Below are 24,797 nucleotides of genomic sequence, written 5' to 3'. Positions count from 1 at the left end.
ATAAATGAATAAATGTTTATTTGCACTAAGTACACAACAACTGAAACACTTACAACCTACTGTTATATTGTCCTTTTTGTAAGAATTCCGGAGGACCGTCTTGTATGGATCTCCTGGTGCTCAACTTGCTGACACTCACACACACATACTGTTTTTAAAACAAGAGAAACGTTATGCAAATATAATGGCAATGATACAAACTCACTATAAAAGTCTCTACATTCTCCCCTCTCTTGATTGAACCAAGTCAATCAACTTACACACAATCCACATTATCACTTTTAGGTACAGGTACAATTTTAGTAATCGGTCTTTTAACAGTCCCTGTCTTACACTTTACACTCACTACTCTCACTAGTCCATCTTTTCCCGGAAACACTTGTTGAATAACACCTAATTTCCATGACAATGGAGGAGTGTTGTCTTCTTTGATTAGAACCACATCTCCAATAGAAATATTAGGTTGTTTTGTTGTCCATTTCCTTCTCTGCTGTAGTTCATGTAGATAATCCTGAGACCATCTTTTCCAAAAATGCTGCTTCATCTTCTGAAGATGGTTCCATCTTGATAATCGGTTGGTCGGAATGTCCACTAGATCTGGTTCAGGAATGCTCATCAAAGGTTCACCAATAAGGAAATGTCCTGGCGACAAAAATGAAGGATCATCGGGATCATTGGATAGAACGGTGATTGGTCTTGAATTCAAACAGGCTTCTATTTGTGTTATGACTGTGTTGAGTTCTTCAAATGTCAAAATCGTGCAACCTACTATTCTTCTTAAATGAAACTTAAATGACTTCACTGCACTTTCCCAAATGCCTCCAAAATGACTTGCTCTGGGTGGAATGAAATGCCATGTAAATCCTTCTTGCACTGCAACATCTTGAATTGAGTTTTGAAATTGTTGTGAACTGAGTAGTTGTTGAAGCTCCTTAAGTTCTCGCTGAGCTCCAATGAAATTGGTTCCGTTGTCACTATAGATGTTCGAAAATTTACCTCTTCTTGATACAAATCTTCGAAGAGCTGCTAAAAATGCTTGGCTACTCAAATCACTCACTAACTCCATATGAATCGCTTTGGTTGTTAAGCACACGAATATTGCAACATACGCCTTTGTCACTTTACGAGCTCTAGTTCCTTGCTTAATCATTAGGGGACCGGCGAAATCCACCCCCACGTGAATAAAAGCTCGAGCTGGCTGTACTCGTGCTGATGGTAATTGACCCATGAGTTGTTCTGAGGCTGACGCTTTCAATTTAAAACAAACTAGACACTGATGAATGATAGATCGAACGACTTGTTTAGCTCGTGGGATCCAATATTTTTGCCTCAATGATGAAATCAATAACTGCGGTCCAGCATGTAACAATCTTCTATGTTCCGCTTCAATTATCAATTTGGTGAGATGCTCTTTAGGTGGTAAGATGATCTGATGTCGGCTATCATACGGTAAGTCGGAGTTTTTTAGCCGTCCTCCCACTCGTAGCTACTGTTCATTATCTATAAATGGATACAAAGATTTAAGTTCACTTTGGGATGAAACTTGGCCTGACGAAGCTAAGTCCTTGAATTCTTGCGAATAACTAACTTGTTGGATTAGCTTAATGCATTGTTGTAAAGTATCACTAATTTCAGAAGTGGAAATAGTTCCTACTTTCTTCTCGTTGTGATTTTTACAATTGTAAATAAAACGACGACACAAACAAATAACTCGCAATAGCTTCCACAATGATGAAAATTTCTCCAGACAGCTTATGTCACCTTCATAACTGACTAAAGATATGCTCGTTACTTTCCTTTCTTCTGGAACATCTTCGTCTACCACTTCTGATTGTTCGGGCCATGCAGATGATTCAAGCCATGCGGGTCCATGCCACCAAATATCTGCTTCCTTCAACTGTTTCGGATCCATTCCCCGTGTAATAATATCGGCTGGATTGTCCATTGACGACACATGATGCCACTGGTTGACTGATGTGATCTCCTGTATCTCTGCAACCCTGTTTGCCACGAACTCCTTCCATCTGGCAGCTGGAGATGATATCCATGCAAGCACTATTTTTGAATCGGTCCAGAAGTAAGTACTATTCACTGAAATGTTTAATATCGGAATTATTTTGTGATACAACCTGCTCAAAAGTACTGCCGCACAAAGTTCAAGTCTTGGTAACGTTACCTTTTTAATAGGAGCTATTCTAGATTTAGAACCCAAAAGTTTAACAGTAGTTTTGCCTGAAATGTCCACAGTTTTAACATAAATGCAACAGCCGTACGCAAGTTGACTGCTGTCAGCAAACCCATGTATCTCGACATGAACATAATTCTTCAATACTACACATCTATCAATTTGTATTTCGTTAACACTTGGAAGATGATGACACAGGTCTAACCATTGCTGATAGAGCTCTGATGGTATTTGATCATCCTAATTGATCTTATGGATCCACATTTGTTGTAAGAAAATCTTGAACGGAGTAACTACAGGGCTTATAAGTCCTAAAGGATCAAATATTTTTGCTATTGTCGAAGTCACTTGACGTTTGGTTGGTATGTTGGTCGTGAGACATTCTTTAACTGACTTGTTGGTGATGAGAAGCTTATCTGATGCAGGATTCCACGATAAACCCAATGTTGAAACACCTGACTCGGACTCAAATTCAAACGGTAAGTGAATTTCCCTATGTTCTTCTGGCACTGCTTCCAACAATGCTGGCTCGTTCGAACACCATTTTCTTAAAGTAAACCCACCGCTTTGCAATAATTGAATAAGTTCTTTCTGAAGCTTTAACGCCTGTTCGACATTATGGCATCCTGAACTTACATCATCCATATAAAAATCACGTTCCAATACTATTGCTGCTTGAGGATATTTACTTTTCTTCTTCCGCTAACCTTCGAAGACACGCTGTCGCCAAATATGGTGATGATGCTTCACCATATGTGACCCGCTGCAACTCATAAATCTTGACTGGTTCCACTGATGAATATCTCCACCGAATTCTTTGAACTCCAATGTCATCTTCATGAACTTCTATCATTCGATACATTGACTGAATATCCGCCGTAAAAGCAATAGGAAAGGTTCGAAATCTCGTGACAATTGAATGTAAATCTTGCTGGATTGTTGGTCCTGTCATAAGTATGTCGTTTAATGAAACCCCCGTTGAAGTCTTTGCAGAAGCGTCGAAAACCACTCTTAGCTTTGTTGTGGTACTGGATGGTTTCAATACTGCGTGATGTGGCAGATAACATTTCATACCATTATCTTCATGTTCTTCTTTCACTGGTTTCATATGATCTAATTCTTCATATTCCCTCATAAAGTTACGGTACTGCTCGTTAATTTCTGGACACTGCTGCAACCGTCTTTCTAGCTGGTAAAATCTACGAAGAGCTAAATTATATGATTCTCCTAATGGTTTATGGCTTGGCTTAATTGGCAGACGTACAACGAATCGACCACTGCTATCTCTGGTAGTGTTTTCCTCAAAGTGTCGTTCACATTGCTTTTCTTCTTGAGTCATAACTGTTGAATGTATCGTTTCGAGCTCCCAAAATGTCTGTAACTGTCTATCAAGGTTACTTTCTTGCACAAAAAATGACACTTGTGGTATACTAGAATCTCTTGTTGTAGGAACTTTACCCGCCAAAATGTACCCAAATTCAGTCTCTTGTACTACTGGATAATTCCCTGGTCTAGTTAGTTTATGCGATCGCAAAATGTCCAAAAACACTTCCGCGCCTAACAAAATGTCAATAGTATCTGGTTGGTGAAAATTAGGATCTGCATACACTATGTCTGTCGGCAAGTTCCAATCAGCATGATCTATTGGCCTACTTGGAATGTTATCTGTTATTTTGAGCAAAACTAAACAGTTTACATCAATTGCAAATTCACGAATTCTTGATTCTATATGTACATCTACACAATGCTTTGTTTCACTAATCACACTATTAATACCTTGAATTGGAACTCGGTGTTTATTTTTAGGTAGACGCAACCTTTGAACTAAATCTTCAGTTACAAAATTACTTTGACTGGCAGAATCTAATAATACTCTACATGGATGTAATTTACCATTTACATCTCGTACATTTACTATAGCAGTAGATAACATAACAGTAACATTTGGTTTTCCCTTGAAAATGCAATAAGAACCTTGTGTCATATTTTCCCTATTCGTATTAGAATGACTCGAAAAATTTCTTGATTGTGAATTAGCAACACTGGTTTTCTCATCTGATTTTGACATTACGTCATAATGCAGCAAGGTATTATGCCTTTTGGAGCATCGTTTACAGCCACCTGATCTGCACGTCTTTACCTTACATTCTTTTTTGAGACAGTTGAAACACAATAAATTATCTCGAACATAGTCTTGTCTTTCTTTTGCTTCAGCGTTTAAAAATGCAGGACATTTAAACAACTGATGTATTAGGTTTTGTTTACAAAAGTTACAGAAAGACTGAGTTGTTGTCACGTATGATTTGGTTGTTTTTTCTTTTTGTTTTGGTTCAGCACTCTGTCTATTTTTATCGCCCCTTGACCTTGACACTACTTCCTGCGATGGTGTATTTTTTATAGTTTCAAATGCTTGACACCTACGTTCCAAGAAAGCAAAGAACTCTGATAAGGGAGGGAAAGAATGATCTGTGATTTGTAACTCCCACGCACGCCTAGTGTTATTGTCTAATTGTGAAACGAAATGTTGAACTAACAAAACCTCTTCTAGTGGTGTCTGCAAATCTAAAGCTCGTAATGCGTTCAAGTTACTAGTAGCTATATTAATAAATTCTCTTAATTCTGATGTAGTTTCCTTTGTGATACATTTAATATGTAACAAATTACGGACATGAGTAGCTGCAATCAAACGCTTATTTTCATACCTGTCTTTCAATAATTGCCATGCAATTTTATAATTAGCTTCTGTAACTTGCAGATTCGCTATTAAATCATACGCCTCCCCTCTCAATGCACTCCTAAGGTAATGGAACTTTTGCAACACTGACACGTTATCGTTATTATGAATCATAACTTTAAAATTGTCTGAAAATGAAAGCCAATTTTCGTATCGTCCTTCAAATGATGGCAATTCAACACGAGGCAATTTTAATTGATCATTTGACACCTGATTCTCATTTTTTGAGGAATTGTTTGAATGAGATTCCTGGCTACGCTGAATAATAAAATCCTCTAGTTGCGCTAATACATCATAGTAACTGGTTTCAAAGTCCTCCCTATATGCATCGTCCTCTACTTGTTCGTAATTTATTTCTAACTGTGATTGTACTTCATCGAACTTTTTATACAACTCAATCATTGCAGTCTTACGTACTTTCACTTGACTAATTGTAGTTGTTGAATTAATATTACTTACGTAGTTTTGAATTCTTGTCAGTTGACTTTTGCACACACCACGTTGTTTCACTAACTTGCTTCTGTCCGAGTCCTCCATCTTGAAAAATATTGTAAGTCCACACTAACTAATAAACACAAGTCCACACACAAGTCCACACTGATGAACGTGTTCTCACTTATGTCTATTCACATAGTTTCCGGAAGAATTAATAAATGTCACTACACACACGAACAAAACTAAACAGAGAGCAATGTAACGATTGTTCACATACACATTCACAGTTTGTATCAAACGCTAGTTCACTGTGATCCGGTCGGAGCTGACCAATGTTTTGTCTTTTTTGTACGAATTCCGGAGGACCGTCTTGTATGGATCTCTTGGTGCTCAACTTGCTGACACTCACACACACATACTGTTTTTAAAACAAAAGAGAAACGTTATGCAAATATAATGGCAATGATACAAACTCACTATAAAAGTCTCTACAGATGTAATAGATTCATCAGCTGTTGGGAGACGTCTTTACATTTTCTCTTAGGTTCTGCAGACTCAAGTGTTTTGTCAGTGGTGGCTCCATCAGCGTGCATGTTGACCAATTAATATCAACATAGTTTGTCGCGTCTAAGTTGATTTCAGGGACGACGAATTCTCGTACCGGTACGCGATCACCAGGTTGGGTCGTTTGTCTTGCTTTTAGGACTCGCCTCCGGCCAAGCTCTCGTACTTTAGCATCTTGGTCAGTCAACATTAATGGAAGTAGGTTCTCAGGATGGCCGTACCACACTTTTCTACGGATCACTGGATGAATTTTCCTGTATTTCGCTTCCATGTGGCGAGAAGTCGTGATAAGTTGCCACAAATGACGAGCTCCTGCACACGATGGATTACGGATCACAGCAAACCAGAGTGGCGCGTAGACCATCATGATGTACTGGACGATGGTTTTAAGTTCATTAGTGCGTTCTTTTGTTCCTACGTATAAACGTAAGACTCTTATTTGCTATAGTTAGCCATCTGGCTTGATAAATTTTACCAGGCTTCATGTGAGCTAACCCAACGGGGCATTCTCCTGAAGAAACCGCTTGGCAGATATTCAGCAAATATTTTTGATCCGTGCTTAATGAATCCTCAGTGGTTTTGTTCCCAGTCTACTGGAACGGGCTGAAAACTCTGGAGTGGCAACTCTTCTGTGTCTCCTTTCTATCAAGTCCTGCCATACCCATCTGTCGGGTGGTTCTCTGGACAATTAAAAATGAAACCTCCAATTTAGTCACTTTCTTCTCTCTCGCACAAGTGCAAGCAATCGGGTCGATGCATTTACAAGAAGCGATATCAAACAAAGTTTTGCTGGCGAACGTCTGGAATTCTGCAACTTTGGAAGCAAAGGAAACGGGTTTGTCCTTGAACTTTTGCAGCTGACGTACTTTTTTGTGATATGTATAATGTAAAATCAACGCTATAACCGCGTTGCTCGCTCAAAATAGCTGCACCGCTGATTGATGCATTTTCCCAAATTTGAATTACTTTCCTTGCCACTGAATGAGCTATTACTTTAGCAGAGGGGTCCTTCTGAGATGCTGTATCCCATTTCGTGTTCTCTCTTTCCCACAATAATTGCTTAAGAATATCAGCGATTGTTGGAAGCTGACTAAAAGTGACTCCGCAGGGGATCCAATAACATTATGGACAAAGTTCCTTACATTCAAACGTGACTTCTTTTTAGGTGACATCTTTACGGACACTTGATAGTTTATTCATCGAAACCAATTTTGAACAGTTAGACACTTTTGTCAACGCAAGACCTCAACACACTTGCCGCACCATTGGAATGACGAACTGAAACACTCAATGACTGCCGATAAGCACAAGTAGGACGCAATCCCTCAAAAACGCACATAAACGCACACGTATTTTCGCTTAAACACAATCAGCAACGTAAACAGTTTCCACATCAAACACCAATTTTTCTGTCTAGAAAGCAACGCAAAATTACTCCTAATCTCATCTGCAGACACACTAACAATGAGTCACTTTTTTTCTTTTCTCCCGATGCTACTTCACTTTTAATTTTACGACAAACTCGCTTTTGGGCGACTTCATTCTATACAGTGCAGGTGTTTTATCGAAAGGATTTTTATCTACAAAAATAATCATTTTTTCGCGCTACGAACATAAGCTTGACAACCACCGGTATGTGTCTTATTTGATAACATTCATTCTACTCTAAAGTCTTTTTTTTTTACCTTGATTGCCCATTTCTTACCTAATTAGCTGTTTATAAGAGACGAAAAATCTTTTTTACAGAACAATGAATAAAATATATTTTGGGGGGTTTCGTCCAAACTTTAAGACGCTGGTGGCACCTGAAGGATTTGACCGATCAAGCTGAAATTTTTTTCACGCAAAATATGTACATTTCTGCCAAAAATAACTACTAAGGATAAAATGTTTTCGTAAAAGTAAATATGTAAGATTTGTTGTTTAAAAATGTATTTTTTAACAAATTTTTGAAAATTTAGGCCGTTAGTGGCACCTAAAGAAATTAACTAATCGGCATGCGATTTTCTATATGACATATAGAGACCATTTCGCAAAAAAAAAAAAAAAAAATCACTAAGGGTAAGTTGATTTCAAATAAAGTGGAAATTCGATGCACCCTAACACACACACATGGTTTACGGAGAATTTCCGATTCCTGTTCTGGTTCGCCCGGAGCAGACTACGCAACGAGTAGCATCGACTAAACATATTTTTACCATTAAGAAGACTTACCTCACCGGCGCCTATTACTAAAGTTGAGATTCAACCGATACTCACTACAAATACTGTATGTGATGTAAACATAGATTCCAATTTAAATCATTGGTGAACTGCTATAAATCTATTAACTACAGTGATGACACTTCTACCCACTCTGAGGGAAATGATAGTGACTACTTTGATCCTTGCTTCGATGGGACGGAAAGTGTTATTGCCGTTACATGTATATATCACAAGTTTTCTCCTAGTAATTTTACAGTGTATTATAGTGTTTATAGTATTTAGAGTGTCTTACAATGTTTCCCATTGTATTAGTGTTGTAGAGAAAATAACTCATTAATGACAAATGTGTATCTTTCTCAAAAATAATCTTGCAGATTATTTTTTTTTTCAGTGTGGGGATTGTAAGTTTCTCCACATCATAACAGAAGCATAACATGTGTTATTGATTACAAACAATGAAGCAGACGAAATCCAACACGGAAGACACGAAACCAAGACGACGGATCCCGAGGAGGAACGAACCACCATGAGGCCTTCTATAAACACGCAGCCTAAAGAGGACCTGGTATCAGTCTGGCCACTGTTCAACTAACCAACACCTGCTCCGAGGTCGCATTGAACTAGGGATTCTCACCACAGTCAAAACCTCACGAAGCTGCCTTGGGCTGAAGGGGGTTTTCAAGACTCACCTTGTAGGTGCCTTGGAAATTGATTTCAGAGAAGGGGCGCCGTAAAAACATCGATATCCTTCATTTGGTCAATAAGAAAAGAGACTTTTTATTATTTGTAAAGCAAAGACATTGTACTTAGGGATTTTTATAATAAATTGGTGAAGGGGAAAAGACTCGCTCGGACCGTTAGTTTGTCTCTACCTATAAAATCATTACAATATCAATATGCGGAGTCAATCTAACGTTCTTTAAAGATTAAGCTGTTGTTCCATTTACTCTTCCGCTTCCAGAAAATCCACGCACGTGGTGTTTATCCACCATAAAGTCCGTATGACATTAGATGGCATCGATCTTACCCCATGACGTAAACGTTACCGGCACCTAGTGGCCCACTTGCTGGTAAATGTCGATCGTTGCTATAGCGACGCGTCGAAGGATTGCCGCTAGTGTGCCAATCGCGGAGGGTTTCGTCGAGTCGAAATAAATATCTCGAGTCGGGGCGTTGTAGTTACCACTGAGTAGCAGAGAGAACTTCATTTTGGTCCGCACTCCTTCGATTCGTCGCGGAGAATCGCGAAGGGACCAACACGAGTTATCGCCAATAATGTGCATGCAATTATTATTATTATATACAGGCCCGTATTTATGTGTTGTGCATCCTTTTGCTCAAAATAATTTTCCGCCCCCCGAAAACGACCAATATTAGAGGTGAATTCATAGTGTTTTGGTGTCGCTGAGATGAATAGTGACAGTTTTAATCCAATTTAACTTCAACGTCATACTCCATTCCCCAGGGAGGGGGCGAGATTTTGAAAGTAATGGAAAACCACAGATATTAGTGTTGAATTCATAGTTTTCGAGGTCACTGAGTTTAACGGTATCAGTTTTCATGATGTTCAAGTTCATCCCCACCCCTTTCGGTGGGGTGAGAGAGGATGACATTTTAAAAATAATCAGATAAGCTAGCTAATTAGTAACTACTGTAATTAGAGCGATTTAAACACATTAACATATTTTCTCACGCTGGCGCGGGACTTTGCGGGTTGCTAGTTTTAAATACTAGTTTATTATCAATCCTTAAAAATCCTGAGGGCTTCGGTGGCTCAGTGGGAGCGTTCACCTCTGGTGCATGGGATGCTTGACTCGATCCCAGCTCGCGCAAAGTGAAATTTGTGGTGGACAAACGCTGAATGTGCGTTTTCTCGGGGTTCTCCCGCTTGCTCCCTTTTTTCATTCCACCATTTCATTTATCCTCGTCATCACCCTCTCCTTTAGCCTCGCTAGCATAATCATGGGACATGAAACTTAAAAATTTCATTTCATTTTAAAAAATCCAAAATTTTGCCGCCCCTACCGCTCTGTGCTTGAACACAGAATAGCACCTAAATATGGGCCTGATTATATATTATTACCTGACGGATTGTTCCTAAAGTGAGCTCCAGGAGTCAAGAGTAACCCCTGCCTCTGAATCATGAACTGAAAAATCTTGAGATGAGTGTGTATTATTGTATGAATTTAGACGGCAACTGTCGGAAATCATTTGAAAGTGAACCTGGGAGAATCATGAAATTACATACAGTAAACAGATGTGCGTCATTGTTACAAAATTACATGGCTAGCGGATTTCATCTGATCCCAAACGGTTAACGTTGAATATACACAGTTAAAGGAGCTCTCTGATTAGCCAATCGACGTTTCCTACATCGCTTCCGTGGTCAAGTCGGAAGAGCACGCGCCTAGTAGTCCGAAGGTTGATGGTTCGCGCCCACCCCGGGGTACTTTTTTTAGTGTTTTTTAAAGACTCGCCCTAATGTAAACAAATTACGCATATAAGCGATTTAACATATTCTCGGGGAGTAATTTTGTGGTTCATTAGCTTTTCGTCGCGTCTCTGCCGCTGGTGGTGTAATTTTCAAAACGGAAGTGGGGCCACCGCGGGTCGTCACTGCGAGGCCGCCAATTTTTCCCGAGATGTCGCTAGTAGCTCATTGGTAGTCTACCGACGCTTACGGCATAGGGTACATGAAAGTCGGGACCAGTACTATACATGTTATTGTCGAATAACTCAAGTTTGTGTGCAGCGTTACAAAAATATTTACTTACGTCTTATGCGCGTGGACATGGGTTTAAGTCCATTGGGAACTATGGAACAGTGGACCTTAACATACTTTAAGCAAAATTGTAAGTTTCATCGCTACAATCTCAGCTGTTCGTTTTAGTCTTTTGTAGTAATTATTATTGATAAAGTTTAGTACCGGTAATTTTTGTCCTTGCGTGTTGTTTTTATTCTTTTCTTTATTTTGAAATTATATCCAAATAAATGCCACCATAATTACTATTATTTTGAATGTAAACGCCATGTACAATTGATAAAGAACAAATATTTAACGTTCCGACGCACTGTAAAAATTAAAAAACAAAAACTGGAAGTTTTGGGGTTCGAACACACACTCCAAAATAGGGGCAATACAGAACTTGAATACATTGCGTGTTACTAAGCGTAATCATCATGGCCAAGCAGTTTGCGACAGCTGGTTGTAATACTTTTGATGTCCATGACTATGGGTTCGAACCCCAATACTTCCACCTTTGCTATGTCGGAACGTTAAATTTTTGTTCTTTATCAATTGTAAATGGCGTTTACATTCAAAATAACAGTAATTATGGTCGCGTTTATTTGGATATATTTTTAAAACAAAGAAAAGAATAGCAATATGTAAAGACAAAAGCAATTACCGGTACTAAACATTATCAATAATTACTACGAAAGACTAAAATTAATAGCTGACCAAAACGTGTTCTATAGTCCCCAACGGGCTTAAACCTATGCCCACGCGCACAAGATATAAGTAAATATTTTTGTAACGCTCCACACAAGCTTGAGTTATCCGACAATAACATGTGTAGTACTGGTCCCGATTTTTAAGTATACATAAGATCGATCCCATCTAATGTCATACGGACTTTATGGTGGATAAACACTACGTGTATGATTTTCTAGAAACGGAAGAGTAAAGGAACAACTGCCTAATCTTAAAAGAAAGTTCGTTAGATTGACTCCGCATATTGATATTATTATTCGTTCGAATGACAACTACACAGTGAAGTTGAACATTTATTATTATTATTAAAATAAGCTTACTTTTGAACTTGCACGGCGTAATTACTGCATAGTATATTATTTCTGTAATTTTTCCTGGATGGTATGTTATTTCGTTTATTAGTGGGCACTAATTTGTGTCCAAATCTTCGAATAAATGTATTTCGACGTGTACTTTGGTGTAAATAACCTTACAGAAAGAAACCGGATCGTTCCAAAGAGCAGAACTGAACTAAGTAAGATTTGAGTCACAGTTTCAGGTGACAGAGTAGGGTAGGGATAACGTCCTGGACTCATGAGTAGTATAGGTTCAAGAAATAGGTTCGAACCCTGGTAAAGACAAGGGTCCTTTTTTCATAAAGAGATCGTGAAGAATCGAAAAGTGACTTCTGATACTAAACAAGCAATCCATAAGAATGTGGAAGCAAAGATCTGTTTCATAATAGAGACGTTTTACAAATGTTGATTGGGAAAGGGCAAATAATAACTATGGGAGCTACTAGGACAATTCGAAACACTTAATTGATCTGTGGTATCTACTTTTCATGTTATTGTTCTTAGAAACTTTATAACTTTGTTAAATGTTTCGAGTACAGTAACCGTTGGTGTCTTGGTACCGTCCTAGACTTGCAAACGGAAAATATTTTTTCATAAAATATTCACTACAAACATTGGTTGGAGAAGTTACAAGGTATCACTGGTGAGAATCCGAATGAACAGTGTGTGCAGTCTTCATCATAGAGAGTAATGATCAGTAGTTTTCATATGTATATTCGTCCTTCCCTCTCTCTCTATAAATCTTTCTTGACGTTTCCTTATCATGTCTTGCATCTTTCTCTTCTCCCTCACACACACACACAAATACACACTCTATGTCAAAATAAGTATAGTCTCTCTTTTTCCTGTAGGTTACCGAGTTTCAATCGGATCACCGTGTCACTGAGATGACCCGTTTCAGCTGTAGCGTGTTTATTCTATCATTGCGAATACAACGTTATAACCGCAATAGGTGAAATCGAGAGTGGATGTTCGGAACAGACAAATGTTCAGAAATGACTAGAAAATGGCTTCCTTTTGGGTTAATTCAAGAGACATTTTATTTATATTAATTTGACAAAAAATGACATCCTACAATTCTTCAATTTGTTTTACCCACGAATGAAATGCAAAATATGCAAGATTTGCTACGTCTATAAGGAACCAACATCCACTTTTCCTTTTAAACATTTGTAACTTTTCATTATGATACAATTCGGACTTTTAATGTAGGCTCTTTCTTGTATAAATTTAGTACTACAATAGGACTCACTCAATTTTACTTTGTTTTTTCTATATTTTCTTTTTCTTTTTTGTTTACATTAGTAGCCTGCAATGGAAGGTATGACCTACGCTACCTACTAGGTTTATTATAATGTATTTCAGATCAGTACGTTTAATAAACACTACCCAATTTGCAAACGAACCACGCGGAAAGACAGGATGTGTTTGAAACTTTTGTAATGATCCTAGATGTGTCTCGGACCTTTTTAGTTTCACTGGAAATTGAGTACTTAATTTGATCACTAAGTTCGGTATTCATTTTGAAAGTGACTTAATGAATTTTTCAAGCATCCTCTATGTATTTATTTGAATATTTCAGGAATTAAAAAAAAAAAATGTTATTTCTATATTAAGTTGGATTTCTGGAAACGGAACTTTATAATGTTAGGTTCTTTTCTTACTACGTTTAAATCCAATATTTTTATCTGTGTTCCCTTTTATTTTTCTTCTTTTATCTTCTTTCTCTCTCTGTCTCACTTCCATACCTCTAACAGATACCTATTGGTTTCAATTTTTCATTGAGATATGTTTAAGTTTCTCTCTACATCAATTTATGAATCTCGTTTCGTCTCATTTTTATTCTTTTAGTTTATTGACACTAATAAATGTATATTTTGAAATTAGAATTGTGCCCAAGTTGTTGCTGATTTTAATATGGGAGAGAGGAAGCAGGAGAGAGAGGGGGTCTCTCTACCAGACACGATTGTGGGATAAGGAGGTATATATTGGATGGCCTAGCTACAAGGTGTTTGTTAGCTGTCGCTTTTTTATGTAGAGTGTATAGGTTCAGTAATTCATCATGAATATAGTCAATCAGAAATGTTTTTGTAACGAAGAAATAACATGAATAGTGAAATCTCTTTTAACAAACTGTCGAGATCTGAGAGTCGCAAACTTCACACTTTCAGGTATTGTTTATCTCGAAATTCCTATAGCCAGAATTAGCCCAGGATAGGATACTTATATATTTAAAAGAAAAAGGATAATCTCAGCAAAATACAAACGTCTCTTAGTGTGACAGAAAAAAAGGAATTAAATCTCTTATTTGTAGTTCTATTAATATTGTAGGTCTGAGTCTGTAGTCTGTGTCAAAATTACTGACAGAAATCAAGACAATGAATTATGATTATTTTGTAGAACATTCCACTTTATTATCACAAGAATTTTATCTTCTGATTTGCTAAATTGTGAAAAATTATAGTGTGTATTGCTATACTATGTAAAGTATGTGTACTGTTGTTGATTTCTGATGGCAATCAGAAACAGAATTAAAAGATAAATAGTAATAGTTTTCTATTAAGGGAGAAGTATAACTACTTTTAACAATTCCTTTGGCTTAAAATGTTTGTTCGGGTTCACCCTCTTCCCCCTCAACCTTGGATACGGAATGCAAGAACATATTTAGATTTTGATTATTGATTCCAGTATATTTCAAGCATCACTTTCGTATCAAGACCTGTGCGATATGTCGATATATCGATATCGATATATCTATATCCTAAACTTTCGATAATGATCTTGGGGGGGGCGAGGCATAGGGGGCTCCTAAGACTTGCGATGGATGACGAAACAAAACTTAATTTTTACAATAATGTTTCCCAATGACAATTTTTTATTACCACAAATAGCAGTGTAAATAAATCCGCTTGCAAATTTGCAATATTATATACTGTAATTTCTTAGGCGCCAAAACTTTTCTCTTCCGAAAAAACAAGAAAAAAAAGCACCTATCAAAAACAAGTGCTTCGAACTTTGACCCAGAATTTATCATAAGAAAGTTTTTTTTTCCTCTCTCTCGGAGATTTCCATCCCATTTGGCCTTTGAGACCGGTCATTGACAAAAACTGCACACATGACCACTATATGCTGACATGTTTTTATTCAGAATCAGAGATTTGGAAAGGAAATGAGTTTTCAATAATAATAATAATAATAATAATAATAATAATTATTATTATTATTATTATTATTATTATTATTATTATTCTAACAATTGGGTTTACAAGTAGGGTTCAGTCTCTTTATCTTGCGTGGGAGGTCTGCAAATCACTACGCTAATGGCGTCCCTTAGTCTGTGTTTGTTTCTCTGTCTGTTTCCTGTGAATGTTTCTTGTGCTGTCAAGCGTTTATATTAAGCCTTTACTTATGTAACCAATTTTCTTTTTTACGAGTTTCTTGAAAATAGGAAAGAAACTGCTTTCCACTGATACTTATTTCTTACCATTGATCTTGTTTCAACTGCTTAAGTAAGATTATTTTGTAACTTTTTTGTGTCATCCATTTCCTTCTTAATAATAAAACCGCCATTCTTAACAATTTATTTTATTACCTTATTGGCAATTTTGCCACACTGTTATATTTGTAACAAAATTAAGCTTTGGTCCAACGCCTTTCGAATACTCAACCAACCCAACGATCGAGCTTTTTGGGTTGCCTAATATTGCAGGAAAGGGAGAATTGCAGGTGGTAATGCACTTTTGGAGTCTTGTATACAATGATCCTTACTTGTGAATATGCATGAAGTGAAACAAACAATCTTAACGATGGAAGAAAATACACACACTTGTGGTCAAAAAATGAGATTGAAGTTGGTATGAATTATTTCACGTATGACATGTAACATGTGTGATGGTTCTCCATGAACTCTCGGTGTATCTATTTCCATTGGTTCCTCGATGAGGTTATCCGCCACTGGATTTGGCTTCTCTGATTTAATTCACCAAAACTGGCTCTAAATCCAATGATGTTGGCAACTGGGTGATCCTTGGTGTCCCACAGATAGTCCAACAACATTCAAAATTGAGAAGTCGAAAGAATGGCAAGTCTTCCTGAAATTGAGTATGAGATGCCGAACCTTGCAGTCGCCATCGGATAATCCGAAGTTTCTATTTTGCGACAAGTCAAGCCTATGTGGTTAAGTTGCAAAAATGTACATGCAGAAGATTTAATAAAATAGGGAAAGTTTTTTTTTTGTATGGTTATCGCATCAGAGCAGTTTTCTTATACTCGTACAAAATGATTGATTCATAATTTCTTGTTCATGTCACTGATGTTGACACGATAAAAAACTGATGTTTAATTAGTCTCCCTGAGGTTTCTTCAATCCTTAAATTTGGAAGACTAGTCATGTCTAACGGATCCACAATATATTTTTTTCATCTCTTAAGTTAACTTTCCACATTTAAGTCGTAGCATAGAAATACAACTGGGATTAACGTCTTCACGTGATAAGTTAGTTGCATACACGACGAAACTATGTCTAAACGAAAAATTCCAGCTGTGTCAGTGATGATGCTAGTGCCAATAGTGAATGCATAATAATCCAAATCCCTGCTGTGATTCATAACTGGAAGGTTACAAGTCTTTGCCTGGCCAACCTAATTGAGCTTTATCCTCGGTCTCATTAAGTGAATATTGTTCATTCCAGGTTCATTTTTCTTTGGAAAGTTCCTTTCGACTCCTATTGTTAATGTTTCCAATGTAAAAACAGGCTCCTATAAGATGTAATTCCAACTCAAAATGAAAATTAAAAGAAGCTACTTTCGCCGTATGTACAGTAATGATTAGACAGGAAGTAGGAAAGAGCGGATTAGTTGAGAGGAAGTATGTCCCAATTTTGTGTAGGTAACAGTCCCACAAGATGCACAGTTTTTATTGAAGTAATATCAGTAATCAGTATACTTTTAAAGTAATCAGTATACATTTAATTGTGTATTAACAATACAGTATAATACACTATAACAATATAGTTTAATAATATATTTATAAAAACTACTTTATCACCACCACTTCTCAAAATATATTTGATTCCTTGTCAGTCCAGTTCGTATTAAATTATTTTCCATATCTGTTATCATGGGTGGTGGACCACAAACATAAACCTGAAGCGATCGTTTGTCGAACTGTGATACACATTCGTTGATCTTCCATGGCGTTATCCTGCTACCTGTAGGTAACAAGAAAACACGTAATTATAATATTATGTTCAAGCACAATATGTATTTAAAAAATAGTATACGATAATTATGAAATTATATGATAATGTGTCTGAGGAAGGCTATGTTACATAGCCGAAACTGTAACACAAATATATAATCTTAAAATATATATACTGCTTTGGTCAGTTGGAGTTTTATTCGTAATCATGAACTGTCAGAGTACTATTGTGTAACATTTTGCTGCGTATTTATCCCTGTTTCACGATCATTGTATTTACATCATAAAATACTTTACACCTTAAGCCATAATATTAGAAAAGTACAATCCACGAAATTTGTACTGTATAACAAACATTAAAGATGGGTCATTCCATATGGATTCACCAGATTGAAGGAACATTTGTTGTTTCATAGTCACAGATTTTTTTTCTGAAAGGTAGTATGATCTAGGTAACAGAAATGCAATATGAGAGTTTTTAAATAGATACTGCAGAAAATACACGGTGTTGAAAAAGTGACAAATTTTTCCAAATTGACCGTTTCTAGAGAACACCCTACGACAGAAAAAGAGCCATGTCTCAAAAACTATTTGACCAATTGTAATGTTTTTGGTTTTGTTTTAAAGTGGAAGGTTGTACAAACCGAAAATGTCATTTTTGTATGCGTAACCCCAAAAATCTCAGAAAAATTTTGTGAGAAAACCCACAAGCACGGTGTTTGTCCACCACAAAGTTCACTTGGCGAGGCCTGGGATCGAACCCGGGACCCCAAGCATCAGAGGTGAACGCTCTACCACTGAGCCACCGCGCCCCTCAATAACATAAAAGATATTATTTCTGACAAAAAATTACCATCATTTTATTGTATCCTTACCTAGTTGCTATCTGACGCTTTAGAAGAGTCTGTATTTTCGCAAAGACATGTACTCTCGGGGCAGCATATCCTTATAATCTTTATGTGAATTGCTTACAGCATCAACGTGACATTGTCATGATATGTAGGGTCACACAATCCTTGGAACGTAACTGACGAAAGTTAGAAAATCCAATAATGTTCTAGTGAATGTTTTTCCTTAAAATATGTAAAGATTTTCTTTAAGTTGAACAATAATAGCCTCTTCTGCTTCAAGATTATTCCATTCCCAACTGGCACAGATACACAATCCTTTTTACCAGCACATTCGACTTATATCATCATGTAGGTAAAATTCTTGAACTCATTTTATAGTATCTTGGCTTACACTTGCTCTTTTTCTTTTCCTAGGTTTGGATGAATCCGAGCCATCTATTGAATGTGTGAAGAATGTACATTGTTCAGTTCTGCCATCTGTGGGTAATTAACAAAACGACTTAGCTACATGAGAAACAAGTCCAAACTTGTACAGTATAGTGAGTGCTGGCATTGTCTGAGTGGGTAACAATGGAGACTTGTTTCCTTTTAGTGGTGAGCATGTGGAGATACAGCCATTGAACTCTGTGTCTAGTTTAAGTGCAGAAAACCAAGAACTTCTTAAATTAAGAACAAGACTTGTACCGAATGAAACTGCTTCACTACATATTTGTGAGAGTCACAAGATAGAATACCTTACAAGATGTGAACATAAGCAAAGAAGATGCATCCCCTCTGAATCTGCATCCCCATAAACCACGAAAGACATCTCTTAAAATTATAACAGTGAAGACAAATGTGCTTCACAGTTTGAAGACGTATAGTTTTCTGAACCAAGTACGTCTCTGGAAGGACTGAACACCTCCCTCACTGCTGTTGGCTGTTCACCTCTCAAAGTTAAGAAACTATCCAGAAAAAGGCGTACACCATACATGAAAAAGAAATTGTTAGATTTACGTGCAAAATATGTTCAAACCGCAGCAGATCTATTACATGTTCCTCCTCATGAGTTACACAGTATTCCAATGCCGTGCACTACCACATGTTCTGACTGTGACACATTGATGGAGGGTCTCAGGAGAAATTTTGCTGAATCTACTATCCATGATAAGGTGCAAATACTGACTCTAGTTCCTAACTCATGGACTATACCACAGACTATGGAATATTTTCAAACAACTGAATACATGGTTAGACAAGTGCGTACGATCAGACATACAGAAGGTATTCTATCCAAACCTGGCAAAAGAAAAGGTGCAAATGTAAGCAATGATACTATAAAATGTGCTCAAGAATTTTACCTACATGATGATATAAGTCGAGTTTGTGCTGGTAAAAAGGACTGCGTGTCTGTGCCGATTGAGAATTGGAGCGAGTTGAAGCAGAAGAGGCTGTTATTGTTCAACTTGAAGGAAATCTTTATATATTTTAAGGAAAAACATCCAACAGAAAAAAATGTATTTTCTAAATTTTGCCAGTTACGTCCCAAGGAGTATGTGACCACTGTAAGCCGTGGAATACATTCTATCTGTATCAGTGGCGGCCGGTGGATTGTGGTTTCGGGTGTTGCAGTACGAACGATCGGAGACAGAAGATATAAAGTGGACTTATTGACTAATCAGTATAGCTTTAGATGCAAATGCTATGTGACATGTGAAATTAAATAAAATTCTGTTTTTTAAAAGTAAAAAATGCAGAACATTTAATCCGATTAATCACCTTAATTAATTAGGAAGTCCATTCTCCTCTCTTTGATTGGAAAAAATCTGCCTAATACATGCTAGTTGAACTCCAGTATTCTTATTGTCAGGTCTTTTTCGAGTGTAGACTGAAGAGAGTTCGTAGCAGAGATTAATGTTATAAAAAATGTACATTGAACACGCTTTATTCACAATTTATCTAGGGAAATTGAAAATAAATTGTGGAAATGTATCTAGTGCATACAACATTACTGCCATAAGATGTCCTGTAAATTTAAACCTTTTTTTTTTTTTTTCGAACACTCTCCTGAATTGCACTTTGCTTGTTTTGTCTAAGCCTTAATTGTAAGTTTTTCTCGGTTGACAGCTGGGATTTTTTTTTTTTTTTTTTGTAAGTTATTTACAGAACTCATAGTATGCAATTCATTCAGAATTTGTAGGTTATGTACAGAATTAAAGCACACACAATAAAATTAAATCTAATAACTAATAATCAAAAAGCTGATACCAAAGAGATATTGGTATATGAATTGCGAATGTTACATACTCATACATAGGGCTGTCACCTGGCCAGCTTTTCATTGGCCTGGCCGGAAAAATTGCTGTTATTTTGATTAAAGCCGGTGACGGGTACAAACTTCTCACCAGCCCCTTTATAACAGTTTTTTTTTTTTTTTTTTTTTTTCAAATTTGTATCTAGTTCGAAGTATATATATTGAAAAGTAGCTGTCATTCTGTAAACTCAAAACTGTTACCTTTCACCATCTATCAACGGTTACTATATTTTGTTCACCTGTTTAGAAAATTTTGGAGAGATGACAGGGACTATCAGGGAAAATTTGAAATTTACTTTTAACGAATTTTATACATTTATTAAGAGTGGAAAAGGACTTCTTAAAGCAATTTCCTATAGTTGAAGTAGAGACTATATGTTTAAAGAGTGAATTTCATATTCCAAATCCAAAATTGTCACGTAAAGATTATTATACTTTTGTTCAACTGTTTCGATAATTTTAAAGAAATGGTAGTTACTGGTAAATACAATAAATTGTTCAATGCCGATTGATCAATTTCAGTTTCTCATTTATAGCACAATGTATCTATTAAGCTTATTAGTGAATGTTCTAAGGACATACAGAATATATGTGTTAATGCACTTTTGTTCACGATAGTACATTTCCTTTCCATGGATAGGTCCGAACAGAGATACTTCACGCTGAGACCTTTATCATAGAGAATTTTGAGGAAGTGCCGGTTTTTTTCTTATTTTACAGAGTTGGCAACCCTATTCATATATCAACACACACACACACACACACACACACATATATATATATATATATATATATATATATATATATATATATATATATATACGTAAAAAAAAAAAAACTACATTCCAAATCATCCGTCTTGGTTGTTACGCAATGCACGATGAACACAATATACTTCTACATGAGGCGAAACAATGTTTATCAACGTTCTGGAAAGCAACCTTGAAACCCTCCAGATATAGGAACAACATGTTAGCTGGGAGGGGTCCAAAGTATTTGAGGAAGGTCCAATACGTCTACGTAATAACGAACCTGTCTTATACTGTATCCGAAAAGATAAGCAATTCTTAATTACTGTCACCTATATTTTTAGAAAAAAATGATATAACGATTATTTCTATAAGAAAAGAAAGAGTACATGATGAGGCGTAAAATAAAATATTTAGCGTACATCAATCATTTCTCTGTTAAACAAGTATAGTTCGTTAGGAAAGTCTACAAATGTTAGTCAAGTTTCGAAATTTTTGGGAGGTCCAAACCCGGTGGAACCCCCTCGTGGCTACGCCTCTGAGCATTGCTAACTAGTCCCAAATTCAATGTGGCGTTCCCCACTATACAGTTTTATCAAGAGTATAAAATATACTTTTTATAAAAGAAATATGTATATACTAAAATACTATCCACAGAGGGGGTGGGGGATTCTGCATATTGACTTATTAATATTTGGTTCACAAATTACTGTAGAAGAAACCTTCATTATCTATATAAGCCAAGAATTAACTTGTAAATGCGGATCTACTTTAATTTAATTTCTGCTCTACTGCATATTTTCTTTCTTTTTTGTAATTCTGCTATCACTTTTTTTAATTGTCATTATATTGATTTGCTTCAGTATAAGTACCGTAATTTAAAAATATGAATGCATAAAAACAAATTCCATTTGTTAATTGCTAGTGAAATGAAATTCAGAAAGCTTATTTAGCGCGAAAAACCTTCTCATTCACTGCAAACCGTGTTGTGTTGCAGAAGCACTGCAACGACCAGACCCTTTAACTTCTGAGATAGGGGAAAGGAGACTTAACATTCGCTCCAATTCCCGCGCTGAAAGAATCTGGTCGTTGTATGCTCGCTGCAACACAATATAAATTAGAGACTCTGTGACGGATTATTTTTCGCTTTTTAAAACAGATTAACGAAACGGACAGTTACAGAAGTAAAAAAAATATGTTATTTCAATTATATATGGGAGTATTAGAAAGTATTTTTTCTGTTCTTTACTACTATTACTAATATTTTTTTTCTTGAAATACTTTGGTCGTTGCGCAACGCTGCAACACTACCATTAGCCGCTACTGATCTGTATATGTAAATATCATTAAAATGTCAAGTTGATGCTACAAGCCACACACATACAAGATTATAAGGGTATGCTCCAAAAATTGGTTTGTACATTAGAGAATGAGAAATGCATGATTCATCGCTGCAAAAACTGTCCATCTGAAGAACTTGTCAAGTCAGAACTGCTGCAATCTGAAATGTTTAACCTTGTAGATACTATAAAGTACTACCAGTGGGAAGAAACGGACAGATTAACTATTGCATGCATAGAACAGCCATAGAATGACTTTATGGACAAACTGGTTACCAATCTTTCAAAACTTACAGCTCATCACTTCATTTCTAAATGACAGGGCACTTTTTTGCAAATATCAAGGGAGAACATAACACAAGAAACAGTTATCACTATTCCTGATTTATCTGAAAATTACTCCGTTGTAATGCAGGATTTCATTCAGAGCTTCCATTGGAGTGCTTGTCAAGCTACGGTTCATCCGTTTCTGGGTTATTACTGAGATGCTTCTGGGTCTGTCTGTCACCTCTGTATGTGTGTAATAAGTGACTGCTTGCAGCATGATACAAATACATTTTGGTCATTTCAGTAACACATTGTTGTTCATATTAGAAATGTTGTTCCGGCAGTGGCCCATATTTTGTATTTCAGTGAGTGTTAATTCTATTATGTGAGTGTTAATTCGTACACAGTAGTGACATACTTCCACACATCTTCTGGTGTGCTAGAACTGTTCAATTTGTGACATGTGTGTGTTGTGTTTGCAAAAATATGGATTCTTCTAAAGCGTCAGACAGCAACCAGGTAAGGGTACAATAAAATTGTGATAATTTTATTGTCAGAAATAATATCTTTTTAAATTTCTTTTATGCTATTGTCTATGTGTTGATAAGGCGATATACCAAATTATTTTGTTTTACCACCTGGGATTCACCATTAAAAAATGGTCATTTCGGGTGTTATTTTTGTTACTATTTTTTGTCTGTTTCACAAAATTGTTCTTACATTTTTGGGGTTACGCATACAAAAAATGACATTTTCGGTTTGTACAGACCTTCCACTTTAAAATAAAACCAAAAACATTACAATTGGTCAAATAGTTTTTGAGGCATGGCTCTTTTTCTGTCGTAGGGTGTTTTTCAGAAACGGTCACTTTTCCAATACCCTGTATTTTCTGCAGTATCTATTTAAAAACTCTCATATTGCCTTTCTGTTACCTAGACCACACTACCTTTCACTACAAAAAACATCTGTGACTATGAAGCAACACGCATCTGTTAAATTCGTATGGAATGACCCAGGTGCTTTTACAATTAAATGAAGTATCTTTTTTCTTATGGATATATCAATTACGTTGGTGTCAAACAATGCCATGTAATACATTCTCTTGCGAAAAATTGATTGTTGGAGTAGTGGAGAACCGAATTCCGATTTATCGCTTGCCGGACGGAATTCTACCACTTGAACTATCAGTGGAAAAATCAGTTTTCAGAGTACATGGGGAGTCAAAAGTTCCTTACCACTAAGTATAAAATGAAAACAAATTGAGCTGACAAGTGGTCATGGTAGAAATATTTGAACGAAAATAATTTGATACAGTTTGGGGATTGATTGCTATTTTGAATTCACTTTGAAAATCTTAAAAGGAAGAATGTTATGCGATAAAGAAAATATGGCTAGAATTTTAAAAGAAAATGTAATCATGAAGGTTTGGTTAATCTAACACCAATCAGTACAAAGATATGAATATTACGAAGTTGTTTTTGTTGTTGGTTGACGCAGAATGCCATAGTGAGAGAAACACACAAGAATTTAACCATTGGCATCCACGAAAAGGCTTATGTAGCATGTGGCAGATGCGCAATTACTCCAGAAGTTCCAGGAAATAGGACCGATTGACCACAGAAACGTTTCGGACATCGAAAACTGGAACGGACAAACATCCGCAGCAGTGAAAATGAAATGAAATCTTTAAGTTTTACGTCCCACGGTTATGCCGGTTAGGCTAAAGGAGACGGTGATGATGAGAGATGAGTGAAATGGTGGAATGAAGAAAGTGGGAGGAAACGGGAGAACCCCGAGAAAACCCACGAGCACGGTGTTTGTCCACCACAAAGTTCACTTGGCGGGGGCTGGGATCGAACCCGGGACCCCAAGCACCAGAGGTGAACGCTCTACCACTGAGCCACCGCGCCCCCCATCCGCAGCAGTGCTAGCTTCATTTGTTAAATCATCAAAATGTAGTACACACCGATTCTCTCTCGGAAGTAGTACCAATCAATCATCAATTGTTTGACTCTTGCACCGCAACAAAATAAAAACGGGATATTACGGAAACGGTGGCAGTTCCATAATACCCTATTTCCCGGTAGATGGATTGTCAAACAGGCACCTGTTGAATGTCCTCCAAGTTCTCTAGGCCTGTAGAGATT

The 24,797-nt window shown here is 36.7% G+C and overlaps 4 protein-coding genes across 4 annotated transcripts in view; all 4 read right to left on the bottom strand.

Moving 5' to 3' along the window:
• Positions 1 to 256: 256 nt before the first annotated feature.
• On the bottom strand, positions 257 to 1,228 carry LOC145671629 (uncharacterized). The gene has a single exon (XM_081740825.1). It carries the CDS (start codon positions 1,226 to 1,228, stop codon positions 257 to 259), a length of 972 nt encoding a protein of 323 aa, XP_081596951.1.
• A 1,197-nt stretch (positions 1,229 to 2,425) lies between these two features.
• LOC145671628 (uncharacterized) lies at positions 2,426 to 2,830 on the bottom strand. Its single transcript, XM_081740824.1, has one exon. It carries the CDS (start codon positions 2,828 to 2,830, stop codon positions 2,426 to 2,428), a length of 405 nt encoding a protein of 134 aa, XP_081596950.1.
• A 40-nt stretch (positions 2,831 to 2,870) lies between these two features.
• LOC145671627 (uncharacterized) lies at positions 2,871 to 5,456 on the bottom strand. The gene has a single exon (XM_081740823.1). It carries the CDS (start codon positions 5,454 to 5,456, stop codon positions 2,871 to 2,873), a length of 2,586 nt encoding a protein of 861 aa, XP_081596949.1.
• An 11,436-nt stretch (positions 5,457 to 16,892) lies between these two features.
• LOC145671261 (oxidoreductase NAD-binding domain-containing protein 1-like) overlaps positions 16,893 to 24,797 on the bottom strand; it is a 43,093-nt gene continuing 35,188 nt past the window's right edge. The window contains exon 6 of the mRNA XM_081740182.1: positions 16,893 to 17,160. Coding sequence (XP_081596308.1) covers positions 16,994 to 17,160 — 167 coding nt within the window. The 3' untranslated portion in view covers positions 16,893 to 16,993. The remainder of the gene's footprint in view (positions 17,161 to 24,797) is intronic.

Source organism: Thermobia domestica, chromosome 15, assembly GCF_964235325.1.
Source record: "Thermobia domestica chromosome 15, izTheDome1.hap1.1, whole genome shotgun sequence".
NCBI lineage: Eukaryota > Metazoa > Arthropoda > Insecta > Zygentoma > Lepismatidae > Thermobia > Thermobia domestica.
Note: the sequence above shows the minus strand (reverse complement) of the source record. Positions and strands in the feature narration are given on the sequence as shown.